The following is an 18,194-nucleotide window of genomic DNA, read 5'->3' as shown; positions in this document are numbered from 1 at the left end:
TCAAAAATAAGAGTAAACAGTATCTACCCTATATTACTATCCGAAATGGTACCGGTATGATAAATAAAGAAAATTATAGAGCGAATACATATAAAAAGGCAATCGCTTACATGTTTAACTCCACTGCGTTCTGAGTGTGCATGTCCCAATTTTGGAACCTGTAATTCAGTAGTTAGCGTTCGTTTTGTATCGCATATTTGTTTTTTTAGTTTAGTTTAGGCCGACAGATTTATGTTATGACTAGTTATACCTATTTTTTTCATTTCGGGATCTTTTATATGCTTGCTATGTTGTATTTATGCATTGTTGAAGACCGTAGGTTGGCTTATACATTTTTATATAGTTGCTAACTTTTACCTCATTTGTTCTTATTTGAGAGTTGTCTCATTGGCAATCATACAACTTCTTCTTGTTTATATTAAAAAACGACTAGACATGAATAGCTCAAATTTATCTTTACAGAGATAAGGGATTACACAGAAGGCAATATGGACAAAGACTGGTGTTGAAATTTTCTTACTGCAATGATCTCTGAACGGATGGTAAGACATTTTATTAAATTCTTGTGTCCAGTATTGAAATAATAACAATAAAATTGAAAATGGAAATGTGGAATACCTAGCATTAAATATTTCATTTGTTTCAGTTTCAGAGTGTCTGTGTGTTGGTGATTTTCTTCAGTCAAAGGACTTTTACATCAGCATTTGATCCATATACCAAACAGGCCCGTTTATGCAATGGTGTTGTCATCTGGCCCGCTAAGCCATTGCTACCGACGAGAAATATTGGTTCTGCTGAGAGGTTTCCAAGGTGTGTTTCTTTTTTCTCGAGTCAGTATACATCTTTTTTAGAAATAAAAATCACAAAGGGCTGAAAGAGTCAAGATAATGTCATTATGTTTCCAAAAGAAGGGGAAGGTTTTGTGAAGATTTTTTATCCTGACTCAGTATTACGTTATTATCATATGTCTACTATGCAGATGAGCGATTCAGCTTTACCTTTAGATGTTTTTTGTATTCACAGAGAAAAGGCAGTCCATGATTTCATAGAAGATCTGGAAGTTCTAGTTAATGAATCTAGAACAGGTATATATGTCAGAAGCATGAGTAGTGCGCATACACGCCACAAAAGAAGTACACATGTGCCAGATTCAGACGTGTTGGATAAAGTGTGTAATGACAAAAAAGACACGTAAGGGCATACTTATTATAGTTGCCGATTGTAACGCCACTTTGAAGCCCCGCACTTAGGATATTTCGTGGCGGCCAGTTTTTTTTTTTTGGTGGAGAAAGCCGGAGTTCCCGGAGAAAACCACCGACCTTCGATAGGAAAACTGACAATCCTACTCAATTAAGATTGGACTCGAGTGTACCCGCACGAGCGGTGTTCGAAATCACATTCTCAGTGTTGACTGACTAGTGATTATAGTAGTACTTAGACCACTCGGTCCTAGTATTATTGGTTAAACATAAACACTACTAGACTAGCAAAAGATCCCAAAGGGACATTCAAACTGATAAGTCGAAGAAAAAAATGAAAACGCCAGAGCATAAAATGGGTGATCTCATGTGTATCTAAAGCGTAAACAGATCCTGCTCCACATGTAGCATCTGTCGTGTTTCTAATGTAGAAAATGAGTAATCTCGATGACAAATCGTCAATCGTCATTTTCATTATTTCATTAAACTTGTCCTCGTCATCTTCATTATTTCATTAAGCTTGTCTTTCTCGTTAGGGGAATTTAATTGTAATCATTTTAGAAAACTTTATTATTTCAAACTTAAAATTAAGGCAAATAAATAATTATTGTCAACTTCACCGAATGAATGAAACTATCAAAAAAAAGTTGATATAATTTACTAGTGGTAGTAGATTAGCATATTCCTTGATTATTTTTCACGTAGGTTTTTTCCCAATGGCTTAACTTACAAACCCCGATTGTGTTTTTTTTCACCCAATCATGCTCCTTCCGGCTTGGACTTTCACCAACCATTGATCTGTTTATGGAAGTATGTCTTTTGGATTCATGAACATTTAAGAAATATACCGTGACTTTTAAGATATCCACATGCAGATACATGATACATGTACATTTTATATTGTTTTATATACTAACCTCATAGCACAGGCACTTGTATCAGAATTTTTTCCCCTATGTACCTTGGCTTAATTAAGGTACATAAGGGGGAAAATCGGAGACAAGTGCCTGTGCCTCATAGGCAAAGTAACAAAATTCAATGTTAGTTCTCCGTAATCGGTAATATTCTTTTTCACATGGAGAGTTTGACAAACTTTAGAATTTTTCGACTATATTTGCTCTTTTGTCGGGTTTTTGTCTCTTTGACATATTCCCCATTTTCTTTCTCAATTTTAGTAAGTGCATGTTGCTTATATTTTCAGAGGTAACCCATGGGATGAAGATTTACCTAGTACAGCATACCGGATGTTAAGAGGATTTATGTAAGTTGCAGTTCATCCCGCGATACTTACCACTTTTTTCTTGACTGGCAAATGAAATACTTTATATACTTTTAGTATTATGCTTGTTCCTTGTGTGTTTTAAAGCACTTAATTATAAACCTTCATAGCTTAATTTGAAAGTATAGAAAAATTAGAGCGATAAAATTGAGATTGGAAATAAGGAATGTGTTACAGAAATGAAAGGCCACCAATGCCTTTGAGCATAAACTATAAAAAAAAAAAAAAAAAAAAAAAAAAAAAAAAAAAAAAAAAAAAAATAATCATGTCTTTGCAGATGAACAAAATACGACGAACAAAACACTCTACATTGACAAAAACGACACCAACTGAACAAAACACTTACAGTCGTAGTGCAATCTAATTAAAATATTGATCTCTGTTATACTACATATGAGCTCATATGTAGTACATATGAGCTCATATGTAGTAACATATGAGCTCATATGTAGTATAACGTAATCAGAGATCAATATTTTAATTAGATTGAGTCGTAGTGATGATGGCTCTAACCGATTCGGGAAAGAGGTACAAGAGCGACAAAATGTAATTTCATGTAAAGCATTTTGATTAGGATTTCCTTGGTGTAATTGTTTGCAAGGAAATCTATATGTATGTGTTATATCGATATATTATACGTGATAGTTCTACTACCCAATATTCAAAAGGGTCCAGAAGTGGCCAACTTTAAGAAATTTAACCTCGTTTAGTTTAAATATTAACGTTTAATCCTTGTAATCCATTTCCGTGCTAGCTGTTACGGTTTCTGTTGCTATAATTAAGAGAGTCAGACTTGTTAAAAATCACATTTTGAACGCATGGTTTTCCAAATTTTGAAACTTTTTCGGGGGGTTTATCCTTACGTTTGCCAAAATCAAATGGGAATTCCACCAAATAATTGTTTCCAAAATTATGATATAGTAAGAACATTATGTGTTTTCGTTGTATGTCGTGTACTATTATGAAGCCCTTAGTTATGCTGTCGGTTTGCAGAGGCGGATTTTGAGGGGCCCCGGTCCCTTTCAGTCCTGGGAAAAATTGATTGATTATATAGGGAATCACCGAAGCATGACTGGAGCGGGCCCCTCTTAGGCAGTCAGTGGGCCCCCAGAACATTTCTGGATCCGGCACTGGACTTTAAATTTATTATGTTATCGTGTTCTATGCAATAGTAAATATACTTGTATCTTTATAACATTTGACGTTTTTTATTTCTCTTTTATGTAGGGGTATATGTAACGACCAGGATCAAACCAACGAAGAAACAGTAATTCAAGAACAAGAGAAAAGAAAAAGAAAAAGGAGCGACACTGTTCCAGTTCATGAAGGTGTAACCTTTATTCCATCACATGGTGTTAAAGATGTTACTCCGGCGAAGAAAAAGAAAAAGAAGAAGAAAAAGAAGAAAGAAAATGTGAAAAAATATCAACCAGCAGAGGTCCTTACAAAATTGAAAGAAAAACCATTTAATAAACCAGAAGCAAAAGTTTGGGATTTTGTAGAACCAGACAATACTGCTAAGATGACACCAGCTGACGACACACACCCAGACGTTAAAATTATTAAGTGGAATGGAGGGGATTTTGTCGATCCACATTCATCCAAAGTGGTATCGTTTGGAAGACGAAAACGCAGTACAGAGCAGATTTTCACTTTACGCAATGTTGACCACACAGTTTCTGGACATTCTGCATGTCTTCCTCATTATGAGTTATTCTGGTTCAAGGACATTGTTGAGTACATGGACGACATGTGTTGGGTGCTGGGAAAGTTTTCTCGAAAGTCTTACTATTCTTCAAATTGCATGTAAGTAAATATTCCATATATATATTTCTCGGATTTCACACGAATAAACCATACAGTTACAAAACCTTCTCTTAAAATAAAAAGAACGATATGGGGGTGAAATCAATTGTATTGTAATGGCAATCGACAACACAGACAACAATCTTCTGTACACGACAGCAAAACAAATTGTATTGCAATGGCAATCGGAAACACAGACCACAATCTGCTGTACACGACAGCAAAACAAATTGTATTGCAATGGCAATCTGAAACACAGACAACAATCTGCTGTACACGACAGCAAAACAAATTGTATTGCAATGGCAATCGGAAACACAGACAACAATCTGCTGTACACGACAGCAAAACAAATTGTATTGCAATGGCAATTGGAAACACAGACAACAATCTGCTGTACACGACAGCAAAACAAATTGTATTGCAATGACAATCTGAAACACAGACAACAATCTGCTGTACACGACAGCAAAACAAATTGTATTGCAATGGCAATCGGAAACACAGACAACGTTTACTTTTCTACATTGGCTAGAGGTATAGGGGGAGGGTTGAGATCTCATAAAATGTTTAACCCCGCCGCATTTTTGCGCCTGTCCCAAGTCAGGAGACTCTGGCCTTTGTTAGTCTTATATTATTTTTAATTTTAGTTTCTTGTGTACAATTTGGAGTTAAGTATGGCCCTCATTAGCACTGAACTAGTATATATTTCTTTAGGGGCAAGCTTAAGGACGCCTCCGGGTGCAGGAATTTCTCGCTACATTGAAGACCTGTTGGTGACCTTCTGCTGTTGTCTTTTCTATGGTCGGGTTGTTGTCTCTTTGACACATTCCCCCATTTCCATTCACAATTTTAACAATCTACAGATCACAACAGTAAAATCATTTGTATTGTAATCACGGTGGGTATGGTTGTCCTGCGAGAGAACGTACTGTGCTGGTGATTCGGTCCTGACGGGTGCTGGTGATCAATGAAAAAATGTAAACAAAGACGAAAATGATGATTTTTGACGTTTTCACTCATAAAAAATGGAAGAAAACAGTAGAGATTTTTCAATTTCGTTTCTTATGGGTTCATATATAAACCATTAAAAAATTGACCCTCTAAACTGTTTCAGTAAGCGTAAAACAAAAATGCTCATTTTCAGAAAATCTCGAACTGAAAAAATAAAACAAAAATGCTCATAGAGTCCGCTTTCTATACCGCAATCCACACGACAAAACAATTTTGTGAAAAAACATTGCAATTTCTTAAAATTTAGCATTTTCTCAATTTATGCATGTCCTGATACTGTGCTGGTGGGTCCTGTCATTGTGCTGGTGGGTCCTGATACGGTGCTGGTGATTTTGGATAAGAAGTTGGTCATATTTGAAACAAATGTTACAAAATCAATAAAATTGGGCAGATAATTGTTGCCAACAGGATCTATGACTCCTATTTTAGCTCTTGTGCATCCATTTGGCTGTTTAATATGTGTTTTCAAATGATCTTAACTTGTATTACATAATAACATAAAAGGGCAACATCTTTCGTCCAATATCAGATAACAATATATAGTATCTAAAATAAGTTAAAAATTCCACAATACTATATAATTCATTTTATGTGTCAATTTGTTCGAAAAAAGTCGAAAAGAAGAGAGTTTAAGTTAATGTCATGATTATCTGTCGCTTTCTAGATCTATGCTTAGCATTTATTTCAGATGACATGGACTTCTCACCCTGATGACCCTGCTGCCTTTCATAACTTCATCCGTATACATATATTAATAGATAAACGAAAGGCTGCAACTGGTATTTTTGTATTTAAAATGATTCGTTGTAACGAGAATATTTGTGGTGAATGGAAACTGTGAGGGTCAAAATCTTAAATTGCTTATAAATGTTGCTGGACCTAGTTTCGTTATCTGATCCGAATTTTCTGAAATGTGCAAGGTAGATAGACATTTTGATTTGTTTACTCGGTAATGAACCCTTGCGTTGATCCCATGGTAAACATAACAAAAATCTCTGTACAAAGGTCTGTGAATTTTCTACAAAAATAGTGATTTTATTTTCACTAAATTCTCTTTTTTCTACTAAATACAATAATGAACTATAATAAATAATAATGCTTTGCAAGAAGTTTCCCCTTGATATATGACATTTCGTAATTGACATTGTCATAAACCGTACACGAAAAGATAAAATATTGATATAAGTACTTAATTTGCATCTTTGAACCCCCACCCCGGCTTGTTTTTTAGGAGCCTGGGGTGTCTAAAAATGGTCGATTACAGACAGCCGAGTACGCATTTTACTTTCCAGGCGTGTTTATGTTTTTTAAATATAAATTAAGGCTACATTTTAATATAATAATTCTATGAATTCACAATATAAAAAAATGCAGAAAAAAAATGAATGAAGTGAAATATCTTAGTAAGGAGTCATAACTACAGAGATGGTGTGTTTGACACACAAAACTTAAAAGCTTAGTGATATTACCAATATTAAAATAAAAGTGTATTTTAGTTGGGTATTTTTTCCATTTACTCATTTTCAATTATAATCAAGGCACATTTGATTTTTATTCATGAAAAATATTTAAATATAGAAAAGTAGGACACATTGTTCACTTCCTCCCCCGTAATTCTTTATCAAAAATATTTATTTTGAAATGAAAAAGCTAAGAAATCTTAGGTTTTTTAGTGTTTTCTAGGTTATCTCGTCTTCATTCTCTGACATATTCTAGCTTGCCCTTTCATAAAATAGTGATTTTTTAGTGTTTTATCGAATTTTCGAAAAACAAATACCTGATAACCGCTTAGACAAAAAAAATATGTTGGAAAAATCTTACAGCAAGTGATTCTTAATAGCTATAGCCTCGGTCACACCTTACCGGATAGCTCGAACGGACGCCTAACGGATAAAAAAAAAGTTATCCGTTGACAAAATTTGTATCTGTTGGGAGTCCGTTGGTGTACTAATGAACATGTAACGAATGCCAAACGGACACACAACGGACACTGAACGTACGTGAAACGGATACGTACCGGACAGAATGGATGTCGAACGTACATCCAACGGACGAGTACCGGATAAAACAGACACCGCTATGGAAGCGTAACGGATAAAACGGATGAACAAAATAATCTGAAAATTAAAGGCAATAAACCATCTAAAAATTAAAGGCAATAAACCATGAGAAATTTCAATTGGCATTTGTCCATTTTACATCCGGTAGTCATCCGTTTTATCCGTTATCCTTCCGTTAATATCCGTTTTATCCGTTAGGCGTCCGGTAGACATCCGTTGGTGAATTGGTCTACCGGATCTCCAACGGATGCATAACGGATACGTAACGGATACAAAACGGACGAGTACCGTACAAAACGGATGCCTAACGGACGTTCAACGGACATTTTATCCGTTGGTCCGTTCAAAGTTTGAACATGCTAAAAATTTTCCACCGGACAGAACGGACGTCAACGGATAAAACGGACGCTTAACGGACATGCAACGGATATGGACGGACGCCTAACGGATAAGAACGGACGTCCAAAGGACATGAACGGATTGAGAAAAAGTTATCCGTTAGGCGTCCGTTCGAGCTATCCGGTAAGGTGTGACCAAGGCTAATATAAGATACATTTTTCTTTTACAATCCACCTTTAAAATTTTACGGGAAACTATTCCAAGCTTTCACTGTAACCTCGCTCTAACTTATCCCCCTCCCTCCCCCACCCTCCCCCACCCTCCCCCCAAAAAAACACCAAACAAACAAACCCGCAATACTATTGTCATTCTTATAGTCAACACTCAATTGTTCACAAACAAATGTGTTTTAAGCTGCTAAAGACATGATTCAAACGCTCAGAAAGTTCTTTGTTCTATATTTATGCAAAACCTTTCACATTTTTATTTTATGGGTTATTGTTGAAGGTCGTACGATGACGTATGGTTGTTAACACATACTTCCTTTGGTTTCTTATGGAAATTTGTCCATTGACAACAAACATACCACATCATCTACATTATATTAAGTATTGTATAAATTACAACGTATTTTGGTGATCTTGCAAAATGATCGTAATCCCGAAAATCGTAAACATATTTTCTTATCTTAAAAGGGGGCAAGAAGGGTTCCATTAACAGGCCAATAAATAAGATTACAGTTAATTTCATTTTTTTTTTTAAATAGGGGTATTTTTTCTCTCATAATAGCAGTAAACAGATTCACAACAATGTCAATTTCAAGAAAGCAGACAACAGCTAATTAGTCAACAACAGCACAGCATCAATGCTCTTGAATATATGCCACTTTTAACTTAAATATAAAAGCACAGAACCAGGACATAGGAGCACAGAACCAGGACCGTTTTTCTTATCACCAGCACAGCGTCAGGACAATTCCGTTTAACGAACTTGCACGACTTTTGCAATATAATATTGTTGTAATATACTTTGCATGGTACTTATGACACATCAGAGAAAAACTAAGCAACAAAACAGTCGTTTTATTGCCGTTCTGATACAATGTAAACAAACCCACCAGCACAGAATCAGGACCCACCAGCACCCGTCAGGACCAAATCACCAGCACAGTACGTTCTCTCGCAGGACAACCATACCCACCGTGGTAATGGCGATCAGAAACACAGGCAACAATCTGATGTACATAACAGCAAAATTCATTGTATTGCAAAGGCAATCGACAAAAAATAATAATCTGCTGAACACGACAGCAAAATCAATTGTATTGCAATGGCAATCGGAAACCATACAACAATCTGCTGAACACGACATCAAAATTCATTTAATTGCAATGGCAATCGGTAACACAGACAACACTCTTCTGAACATGACAGCAAAATTCATTGTAATTGCAAAGGCAATCGGAAACACTGACAATAATCTGATTTACACGATAGCCAACACAATTATTTTGATAGCAATCGGGAACACAGATTCATATTGTGTCTGCCGTATCGATAGCCGGGGCATTTTCAAAAGTGTGCGCGAAAATGTCGAAGATACATGTGATCGTTCAAGATTTTAAGACTTTGTAATTGATTTTTCGCAGTAATATCTGCATTACAAAAATTATGACAAACGGTACACCTGTAACTATACTTGAATTTCTGTTCTAAATGCATATAGCGATGCATTTGATTTTATTTTTTTTGCATTTAGAGCCCACAATTCTGATTATTTCTCGTTTTGTTTGAGGATACTTGCAGTTTCGTCACATATTCCAATGAATGAAAATTTATTTCTTAAACTTCAATAAAATACTACAGATATAATAGTCAAGATTTAGTGATTTATTGTGAAAGTATGATTGATTCAGTGAAAGGAATTTGATAAAGAGTCCTATTTCAAAGCCATGCAGTCACGGTTCTTTAGGTAGTAGTTTTTATGAACATCTATATAATCTTTATTTCATTCTTTTCAGGCCTGGAGTGTGTCATGCATCAAATCCATTATTCAGGAAGCAGTCCCATTGTTATCCTGGAAAGCATTCTACACACGTTATATGGTTTTATTGTCCAAATTTAGAGCCTGGTGAAAGGTATCGAAAAATGGCGTTCAATTTAGCTCACAATTGTGAATGCAGGACTTGTTGATTCGAATTACTTTACACATTACTAATAAAACATTATTCATTGGGAGAACTTTGAAATGTATTGAAAATGTGGTTTTATCTTATTTTATTTTTGAGATTTTCTACCTACAGTTAATGGCTAATCTTTTGAGGCAGTATTTTTAAGTCCCACGTGTGCATTCTTTGTACTTATAAAATTCATATATTATTGCAGGCCATGCTCCTATGTATGCATAATTTCTACACACCATAGACTATGTTTTATTTCTAAATAGACTCAAAAAGGGCAAAGTACAATTAATGTCATACATTATTTTAGACAAAAAACAAAATGTACAAATTTTGTACGAAAAATGCGACAGAAATTTCTTAAACCATTTATCTGTTGCTTATTGTATATATGAGAAACAAAACTAATTACGAAAAATTGTACATTGACGGTGCCAATGAACTATAAGAATTGGCCAAGGTCAGATGAACCCGGAAAGACAACATGTACACCATGCAATAATTCCATTCACCAAATATAATTGGCCTATTGCTTATAGCATCAGATAAACAGAAAAAACTAAAAAGACTCAACATTGACGAACCAACCATCAAAATAAGTGGCCAGATGAAGCTGCCAAACAGACAAGTACACTTTACAATTATTCCAAACACCAAATATAATGTCCCTATTGCTTAAAGTATCTGAGATAAAGACCAACATGATCTAGCATGTTTATAAATCAAATTAAGCATTAAAAAAAGGTCAATGTCTCATGAAACTTGCCAACATTACAATCGTTCCATATCACCAAACCACTGCTAAAATGTCGCGTAAAGTACATGAGAAACTGCCGAAACCATAAAAACTTTACATAGGCCAATAAACCATGAAAATTAATCCAATTACAGACCCATCAAATCAGGTTGAGGTCTGCTGGGCCCTATCTGACGGACACTAAGGAGGACGTGTTAATCATTCCTATGGGAACCATCTGTGATCTTTTTTCTTGTCAACTTGTTCCTTTATTCATATGTAACCGATTGCATATAGGAGCTTCTTAGGAAGACCGAAAAGAAGGTAGCATTATCTTTAACTTCACATTACAGCATATAGATGTTGCACTTTAACTAAATTATTCCGAAAGTTTGGTGACCATTCTGAAAGCTTCTATACATCGAACTTGAAATAAAGGACACAACAGATACAGTAAAGTTAGCCTCATATCTTGACTTACATCTAGAAATTGACCATGAGGATCGGTCGATCGACTAAAGGGATGAATTCAGCTTCACAAGTGTGGACTTTCCATTTTTGTGTAGCAAAATTACACCAACGCCTGTATATACACTATGTATTTCTCAGTTGATAAGATATTCCAGAGCTTTCATTTACTATGATTTTCTTGATAGAGACTAAGCATTGTCACTTCTTACAAGAAACCTAATGAATCAGGAGTTCCTAGTTGTCAAGTTGAAATTGTCCCTTCATAATTTTACAGACGTCATCCCGAATCGGATGTCTACTGGACCGTCATTGAATGTTTCACAGACGACAGGTTTTCCAATTGCCGTAACCACAATCCCCTACTACTCTCTTCTTAAAAATGACCTATTATATTGGAAATATCAACGGGTGTGTACATGAGCAATACGACTGGTGCCATATGTGGAGCAGAATCTGCTTACCCTCTTGACCACCTGAAATCAACCCAGCATAAAATCGTTAGTTTGTTTTCAAATTCTGAGTTTGAATTCCCCTTAGTTATATTTTGCCTCTCATTTATATCCTGCAAAGATCCCAATCATTGCCTACATAAACGAGAGTTTACATTGCCGAAGCCACCGTCGTAATCTAGTCTGCTTCGTCTCGCATCACATTACATTTGATGTGTTCGATTATTTCCATCTTTGTCCACATTATTAACAGCACCACAGAGTTTTACCATAGAGAATTACCATTCTATACAACCCTTTACCTATATATCGATGTAACACATGTTACAGATCACCATTTCTTTTATCAGAATGAGACGATATATAAAGGACCACAAAAGATCACCTGATATCCACATATGAAATAATGGAAAACATACCATTCTCATTATCTTGCAAAGTGCTTTGGTGTCAATTACAAAAATTATTTTTCTCATTTTTAGAGAAAATATTAAATAGACCTTGGCAATCATACCACATCTTCTTTTTTTATACTTACACATGTAACTTCATGTACTATCATAGGACATCTAGAGGGCCTCACACAATCTTCAACTTTATACATATCGTTGCTGGGCTTCTAAAATGTTGTAAATTACAAAATTTCAAGAAAAAAATATTTCACAAACAGGCTTTGAAAATTTTGGCAAAATGCATGCTTCCAAAATGTTGTATGTGAACTTGAACATATTTGTAAATAGCAGTGAAATAAAAACTTTGACATTTCTGGATTATCTAAGAACTTAAATTATTTTCACAGAAATAAAGCCATTCTACAACGATTTTCAAGTTTTCATACAACATTTTGGAAGCAAACTTTACAAACAACTGACATAGGAAATTTTGTAATATGTCTTATTTCACACATTTTGATTGGTCTAACTGTATGCTATTTTGGAATACCAAAGATTTCCTCCCGCCCAGACCATTGGTGTCAAAAAGTATTTTTAGCCATAAAAGTCATATACAACATTTAGAAGCCCAGCGACAATATATTTTCAATAGAAAAACATGGTCTCGTTTTGGTGGCTTTGAGGTATAACACCACCATTGTTTTTCCAATATATGCACTTTTAAAAAAAATATGCAGAATTTATCTTTGTTTCAAATAAATAAATACTTGGCATGATTACACTTTTATCCTGTCCAGTACTACATTACAGACAAAAGGACAAGTTACGAAAAGGCCTGTTTTTGGTCCCCCTATTTTCTCATTTTTCAAATTCTGTTTTAGAAAGCTACTTTTTATGTTAAAACATTCCCTAAGGGTTGAAGTTTGTTTGAATGAACTTCAAAACCACTAATTTTCGCAACTTGGTGAGGTGAGGGGTTAACTTTCTGTTATTATTCAAATATTGTAATTATTATTCATTTTGCAGGTAATTTTACCACAAATTTTAATTTTTTTTAGTTCCTGCGCCAATGTGACCCAGGAATTTTTTTATTCCAATGTCTTGAGAACTGTTTTTGTTGTCTAAATTGCCATAATTTTTTCTGGGTCACGTAGGCGCACGCTGTTTAATTTTAAGAAACAATGGCCAAAAATAGTTATTTTTTCTTCTTTTGACGTTTTTGATGCCCTTTTAACCTCCTAATCTCACCCATTTTCTGAAATTAATGGTTTTGAAGTTCATTCAAACCTAAGGGAATATTTTAACGTGATAAGTAGCTTTCCAAAACAAAATTTATAAAATGAGAAAATAGGGGGCCAAAAAATTTATAATAAAAAAAGAATGATGTTTTGAAACACCCAAGATATACATGATATATGTTTATGACTCAGAATTTCTTTACTGCAATGAAATGAAGGATTAATTTCCTACAACTGTCAAACTCAAGGAAATATTATTTTTCTAACCCTTTTTTTGTATTAAGCAACTGGATGTGACCAAGGATTTGTATAGTATATCCCTATCCAGGTGTTAAAGTGAACCACAAACATTATAGTATGTCACATCAAGGATTTGTATAGTACATCGTAGTATCTTACTATACAAATCCTGGATGTGACATACTATAATGTTTGTGGTTCACTTTAACACCTGGATAGGGGTAATTATCAAGCTGTTCATCAGTCAGAAATCATTAGGGACATATTTGTGCTATATCACTGGTCATTTTTTTGTATTATTTCAAATGGTATTTTCCAATTTTCTTATGAAGGTTATGTGTTTAATAAGAATAAAACTATCTATAAATGTCCCATAAACTAATATGGGCATCCTTAGATCCACATGCCAAAATATTATCAGATGAAAATGTGACACACTGAACACTTTCTTTATGGTATGACAGTACGGCTAAAGGTTTTAATTTTTTCACAGAATAAATTCTGATATTAGAATCCCATCCACCAGAGGCAAATATCTTTTGATCATGTCTTATTGAAACACTAGTAAATCCTGGATTTTTTACAGTTATTTCTTTTCCTTTTACTATTGTGTTATTCTCACTAATTGACCACGACACAAGATTTTCATCAGCTGATCCTGATATACCTAAGTTTGATTGTGATGAGTAATCAAGACACATGACAGATTCTTTGTGTATTTGTGACTTGTTGGCCATCTTAAAAGTCTTAGCGTCCCATGATGCAATACATCCATTTTCATATCCAATGAAAATGTTGTTTTCAACAGATTTTACAGCCATGCACATTCCATATTTTTGCCCTGAAATATCTGGTTTCAGTTCTCCTATACATTGCATTGTACTCATGTCATATAACTGTACTGTAGAGGTACTTTCAGTTGGTATAGCAATTTTATTGTCTACTATGGAACAGGCGCAGTATCCAAAACTTGTGGATTTTATGACATCTGTAATAAAAATAAATCATCCTAAAATAACATTTCTAATTATAAGTAAATATTAAATGACAAATTTTGCTTAAGTCAATTCACATACCAACTAGTCATGCTAGTATGGATGATACTTTTCAAATTCTTCAACATGTTCAATATTAAACCAATTAATTTTTGTTTTCACTTAATTATTAGTCTAATGTTAACAAATAAATATAACAAGATAAAAATCACAATACCAGGTACTAAGAAGAATTAGCAATTTATTTTGCAAGAAAATATTCAACTAAATGTTCTAAGAAGTAGCTTTTTATTAATCTTGTATTATCATCAATTGTTCTAGTTTTCCGACCGTGGACTGCATGCATTAAATTGAAAATTCATATTACCTGATTTTGTCCAAACATCTTCTGTTTTATTCCAAAACTGTATAAAACCATCTCTACCTTGTGTAACCATTGTACAATCACTTATAAACTCTATCCATAACACAGAATGTCCAGAATGACTGATTATCTTATTAACTGGACGCTTTGTTTCCATGTCCCAGATGTATATATTCCCATTCTGATCACCAGAGTAGAGAACATCGTTAGACCAATGCTTTAAACACGTCACAGCACTCTCACTTCCACGTAATATGTAAAGTGGATCTGGTCCATGTGCCATTGTGTAATCAAAACTGTAAAATTATATAATATTTGTCAATCACACATACTTTTTTCTGCCAAAGAACATGAAGAATCACCACAACAAGTAGAAAACTGACGAAACACTGACGAGGCAGCAAGGGTCATCCATGCTTGCACATTTTTGTATAAGGCAAAGAAACAAAAACATAACCATGATAACTGGGTAGAAATGATTTACTGGACTTAAACATGGGAGCAAATATAACTGTTTTATATGAATGAATGTATATATACAATGTATACAATTTATAATATGAGGGTAGTGACATGACCCCCCACCCCACCCCTAAAAAAACCAAAATATTGACAAAACAAAAACGAAACTACAATAACATAAAAAAAAAACTGTTCAAGAACAAAATTTATGGTCACTTTAAAACATGCTTAAGCCAAGCCAATTCTCTGTGTTGAAGGCCATACTTTGCCCTATAATGGTTTATTTTTTTACAAATTGTGACTTTGATGGAGAGTTGATTCATTGGCACACTTACCAAATCTTATGATATCTAATTAAGGTCATACAATTCAGTTTATTGGAGTCAATATCGATGCTGAGGTAACAAGTTATTTTAGGGATGTTCAGTTCCACTTTAGAAAATATAACAAATTGGGAAAAGATGAATTTTAATTGTCAGCTTGATAACAAGAACATGGTCAGAGTACACAGTTATTTCGTAGTGCATTTCTTTTAGACAATAAATGAAAATAAAAAAAATCCCACCTGCGCTTTCTCAATAATATTTTTACAGTGTGTTGTACTACTTTTGGGACAAATTATATCAAAATTATAGAAAACTTCATCAGCTCTAACTCAAAATATGGACAATTTTATGTTAAGGGGGTCTTGAAATCTTTTGACAGCATCCAAAGTGCTAATTTTGGACCTTTTTCAGGTGGACCTAATCACTACTTTACATTAATATTTATGACCCAAATTTTTTTAGTGTCATTTCACCCCCCTACTTGCTATATGAGGAATAAAACATGGAGAAATAAATTTGGAAGGGGTATAACAAAAATTGGCAAGTAACACACTGTCCACACTAAGGACTATATTCGTGGACAATGAAAATCAAAGGACGATAACTGTGTACTCGGACCACATATTGACCCTCCTCAAATTACCTCCAGCTTAATTATGTACGAATATTAATTGTCTTAATTTTTTTCAAATGTGACACCCTGTTAGTTTTTCTAAAAAGGATAAATATTATAAACATAATAAACATAAACCACCTACACCACGTCCAATTGTATTTTTGTCCATCTGATGAGTTATTAAGCCTTTTTCAACTGATTTTTATAGTTCGTACTGATGTTGTACCAATGTCCGAGGTTAGGGGGAGGGTTTGAATCCCACTTATATTTTTGACCCCACCACATTATGAAAGTATGTGACTGTCCCAAGTCAGGAGCCTGTAATTCAGTGGTTGTCGTTTATGTATTATATATTTTTTTTCGTTCATTTTTTGTACATAAATAAGGCCCTTAGTTTTCTTGTTTGAATTGTTTTACATTGTTATTTCTGGGTCTTTTGTAGCTGACTATGTGATATGGGCTTTGCTCATCAATGAAGGCCGTACGGTGACCTATACCATGTATACATTTTTAGTTGTTAATTTATGTGTCATTTTGTTCTCTTGTGGTGAGTTGTCTCATTGGCAATCATACCACATCTACTTTTCTTTTTTGTATATAAACTATTTTCAAAGAAATGTTACAAATGTTAAGAGCATTTTTCTGATACTTATAAATATATGTAAAAAGATATTCCAAATCTTTAATAACTATATTTGTCCGACAATAATGAGATGCCTAGTTTTATTAGAAACAACAGAAAATGTGGTTAAATAATGGAATACTAAGTGATCTGTATATGTATAAAGAATACTTGCATGCAGAGTCACAATTTCTGTCTACATACAATTTTCTCTCAAGTTTTTTAACTTTCACTTTATCCATGTGTTCTACTTTCATTTTCAAAGGAAATGTGAAAGTTTGTCTAAATAATCATCAATTACGGACATGACATGATTTTCTTTTACCGGATCAACATCTTTTCGGGTTCTTGTATGCTGTGAATTCATACGTAGCTCTTAGGTCCTTTTGATGATTTTGATATTTGATAACCATAGATGTATGGCAAAAAAAATATTCAAAGGACTGTCAATAGAGCTATGTTTTCAATTCCAAATTAAAAAAAAAAAAGTTTTCAAATTTTAGTTTTAGGATTTTTTTATCAAAGTTTTAAAATAGCAAACTACCAAATTTAATAATACTAAAACTGGACGTACAGTTTTTATTATTTGGTTTTTTTTGAAAGTTTGAATGTTTTGATTTTTTTTTATTGAAATATGATATGAAAGAGGAAAGGACTAAAAAGTGAATACCAGTTACAAGGGCGAAACGGAATGAGAAGGGAACGGAACCAAATGAAAAATCAAATCTGAGACTACTATAACACATATGTGTTATAGTAGTCTCAGATCAAATCAAATGAAAACAATGATTTCTGAAATCTAAATATAATATAAAATAAGAATTTAACTTGCTTGATCTGCAGGATGAAAATGATAAATGTGATTCTTTCAATCGAACAATTATTACTTAAAGTAGTTATAGACCTGCCAGATTTAGGTACACTTTGATTCCGAGTCTAAATAAATGAACAGTAAACAGAGTTTTGAAATAATTGTCAACTGTGTGATTACTGCTCTAAATGTGGTTATTGACGATGATAACAAAGTTATTAAAAACTATTTATTGAACAGGGAAATATTAAAAATATTAATTCACTGCGAACAGCACGTAGAACCTTTGAAACAGCGTACATAGAATTTGGCGAGGCAGTTTCAAAAATGGTTAAAATCACAAGAGAGGAAATTCTAAAAAAACAAATAGTTGGAACAAAGTTTATTCATCAAAAAGCCACTAAGCTAACATAAAAACTAACGAAACGCAAACAAAGCAATACAAGGTACGTACCTAAGAGTAATAGCTGTCACTAAAAGCTATTCCAAAGCTAAACCCGACCGTAATCTGAATAAATCAGGCCCCCCCTCCCCCCCCCCCCCCCGAGACAGTCAAAACAATAATTTATTACACTGAACTTAGAGTTCGTCAAAAC

At 34.0% G+C, this 18,194-nt stretch overlaps 2 protein-coding genes across 2 annotated transcripts; one reads left to right on the top strand and one right to left on the bottom strand.

The window, feature by feature from the left end:
• The first annotated feature begins 457 nt into the window (after positions 1-457).
• On the top strand, positions 458-9,956 carry LOC143079363 (uncharacterized). The gene is made up of 6 exons (XM_076254638.1): positions 458-542; positions 647-810; positions 1,024-1,191; positions 2,401-2,460; positions 3,706-4,284; positions 9,718-9,956. The coding sequence occupies exons 1-6, from the start codon at positions 525-527 to the stop codon at positions 9,887-9,889; spliced, it is 1,161 nt and encodes a 386-aa protein (XP_076110753.1). The 5' UTR covers positions 458-524; the 3' UTR covers positions 9,890-9,956.
• A 3,634-nt stretch (positions 9,957-13,590) lies between these two features.
• LOC143079361 (guanine nucleotide-binding protein subunit beta-like protein 1) lies at positions 13,591-17,043 on the bottom strand. Its single transcript, XM_076254634.1, has 3 exons — positions 16,963-17,043; positions 14,765-15,057; positions 13,591-14,390 (listed from the first exon to the last, which is right to left on the bottom strand). Exons 2-3 carry the CDS (start codon positions 15,042-15,044, stop codon positions 13,759-13,761), a joined length of 912 nt encoding a protein of 303 aa, XP_076110749.1. The 5' UTR covers positions 15,045-15,057; positions 16,963-17,043; the 3' UTR covers positions 13,591-13,758.
• Positions 17,044-18,194: the final 1,151 nt, after the last annotated feature.

The sequence above is a fragment of the Mytilus galloprovincialis genome, chromosome 6 (assembly GCF_965363235.1).
Source record: "Mytilus galloprovincialis chromosome 6, xbMytGall1.hap1.1, whole genome shotgun sequence".
In the NCBI taxonomy this organism is placed as follows: Eukaryota; Metazoa; Mollusca; class Bivalvia; order Mytilida; family Mytilidae; genus Mytilus; species Mytilus galloprovincialis.
This window is presented reverse-complemented; position numbering and strand designations above follow the sequence as displayed.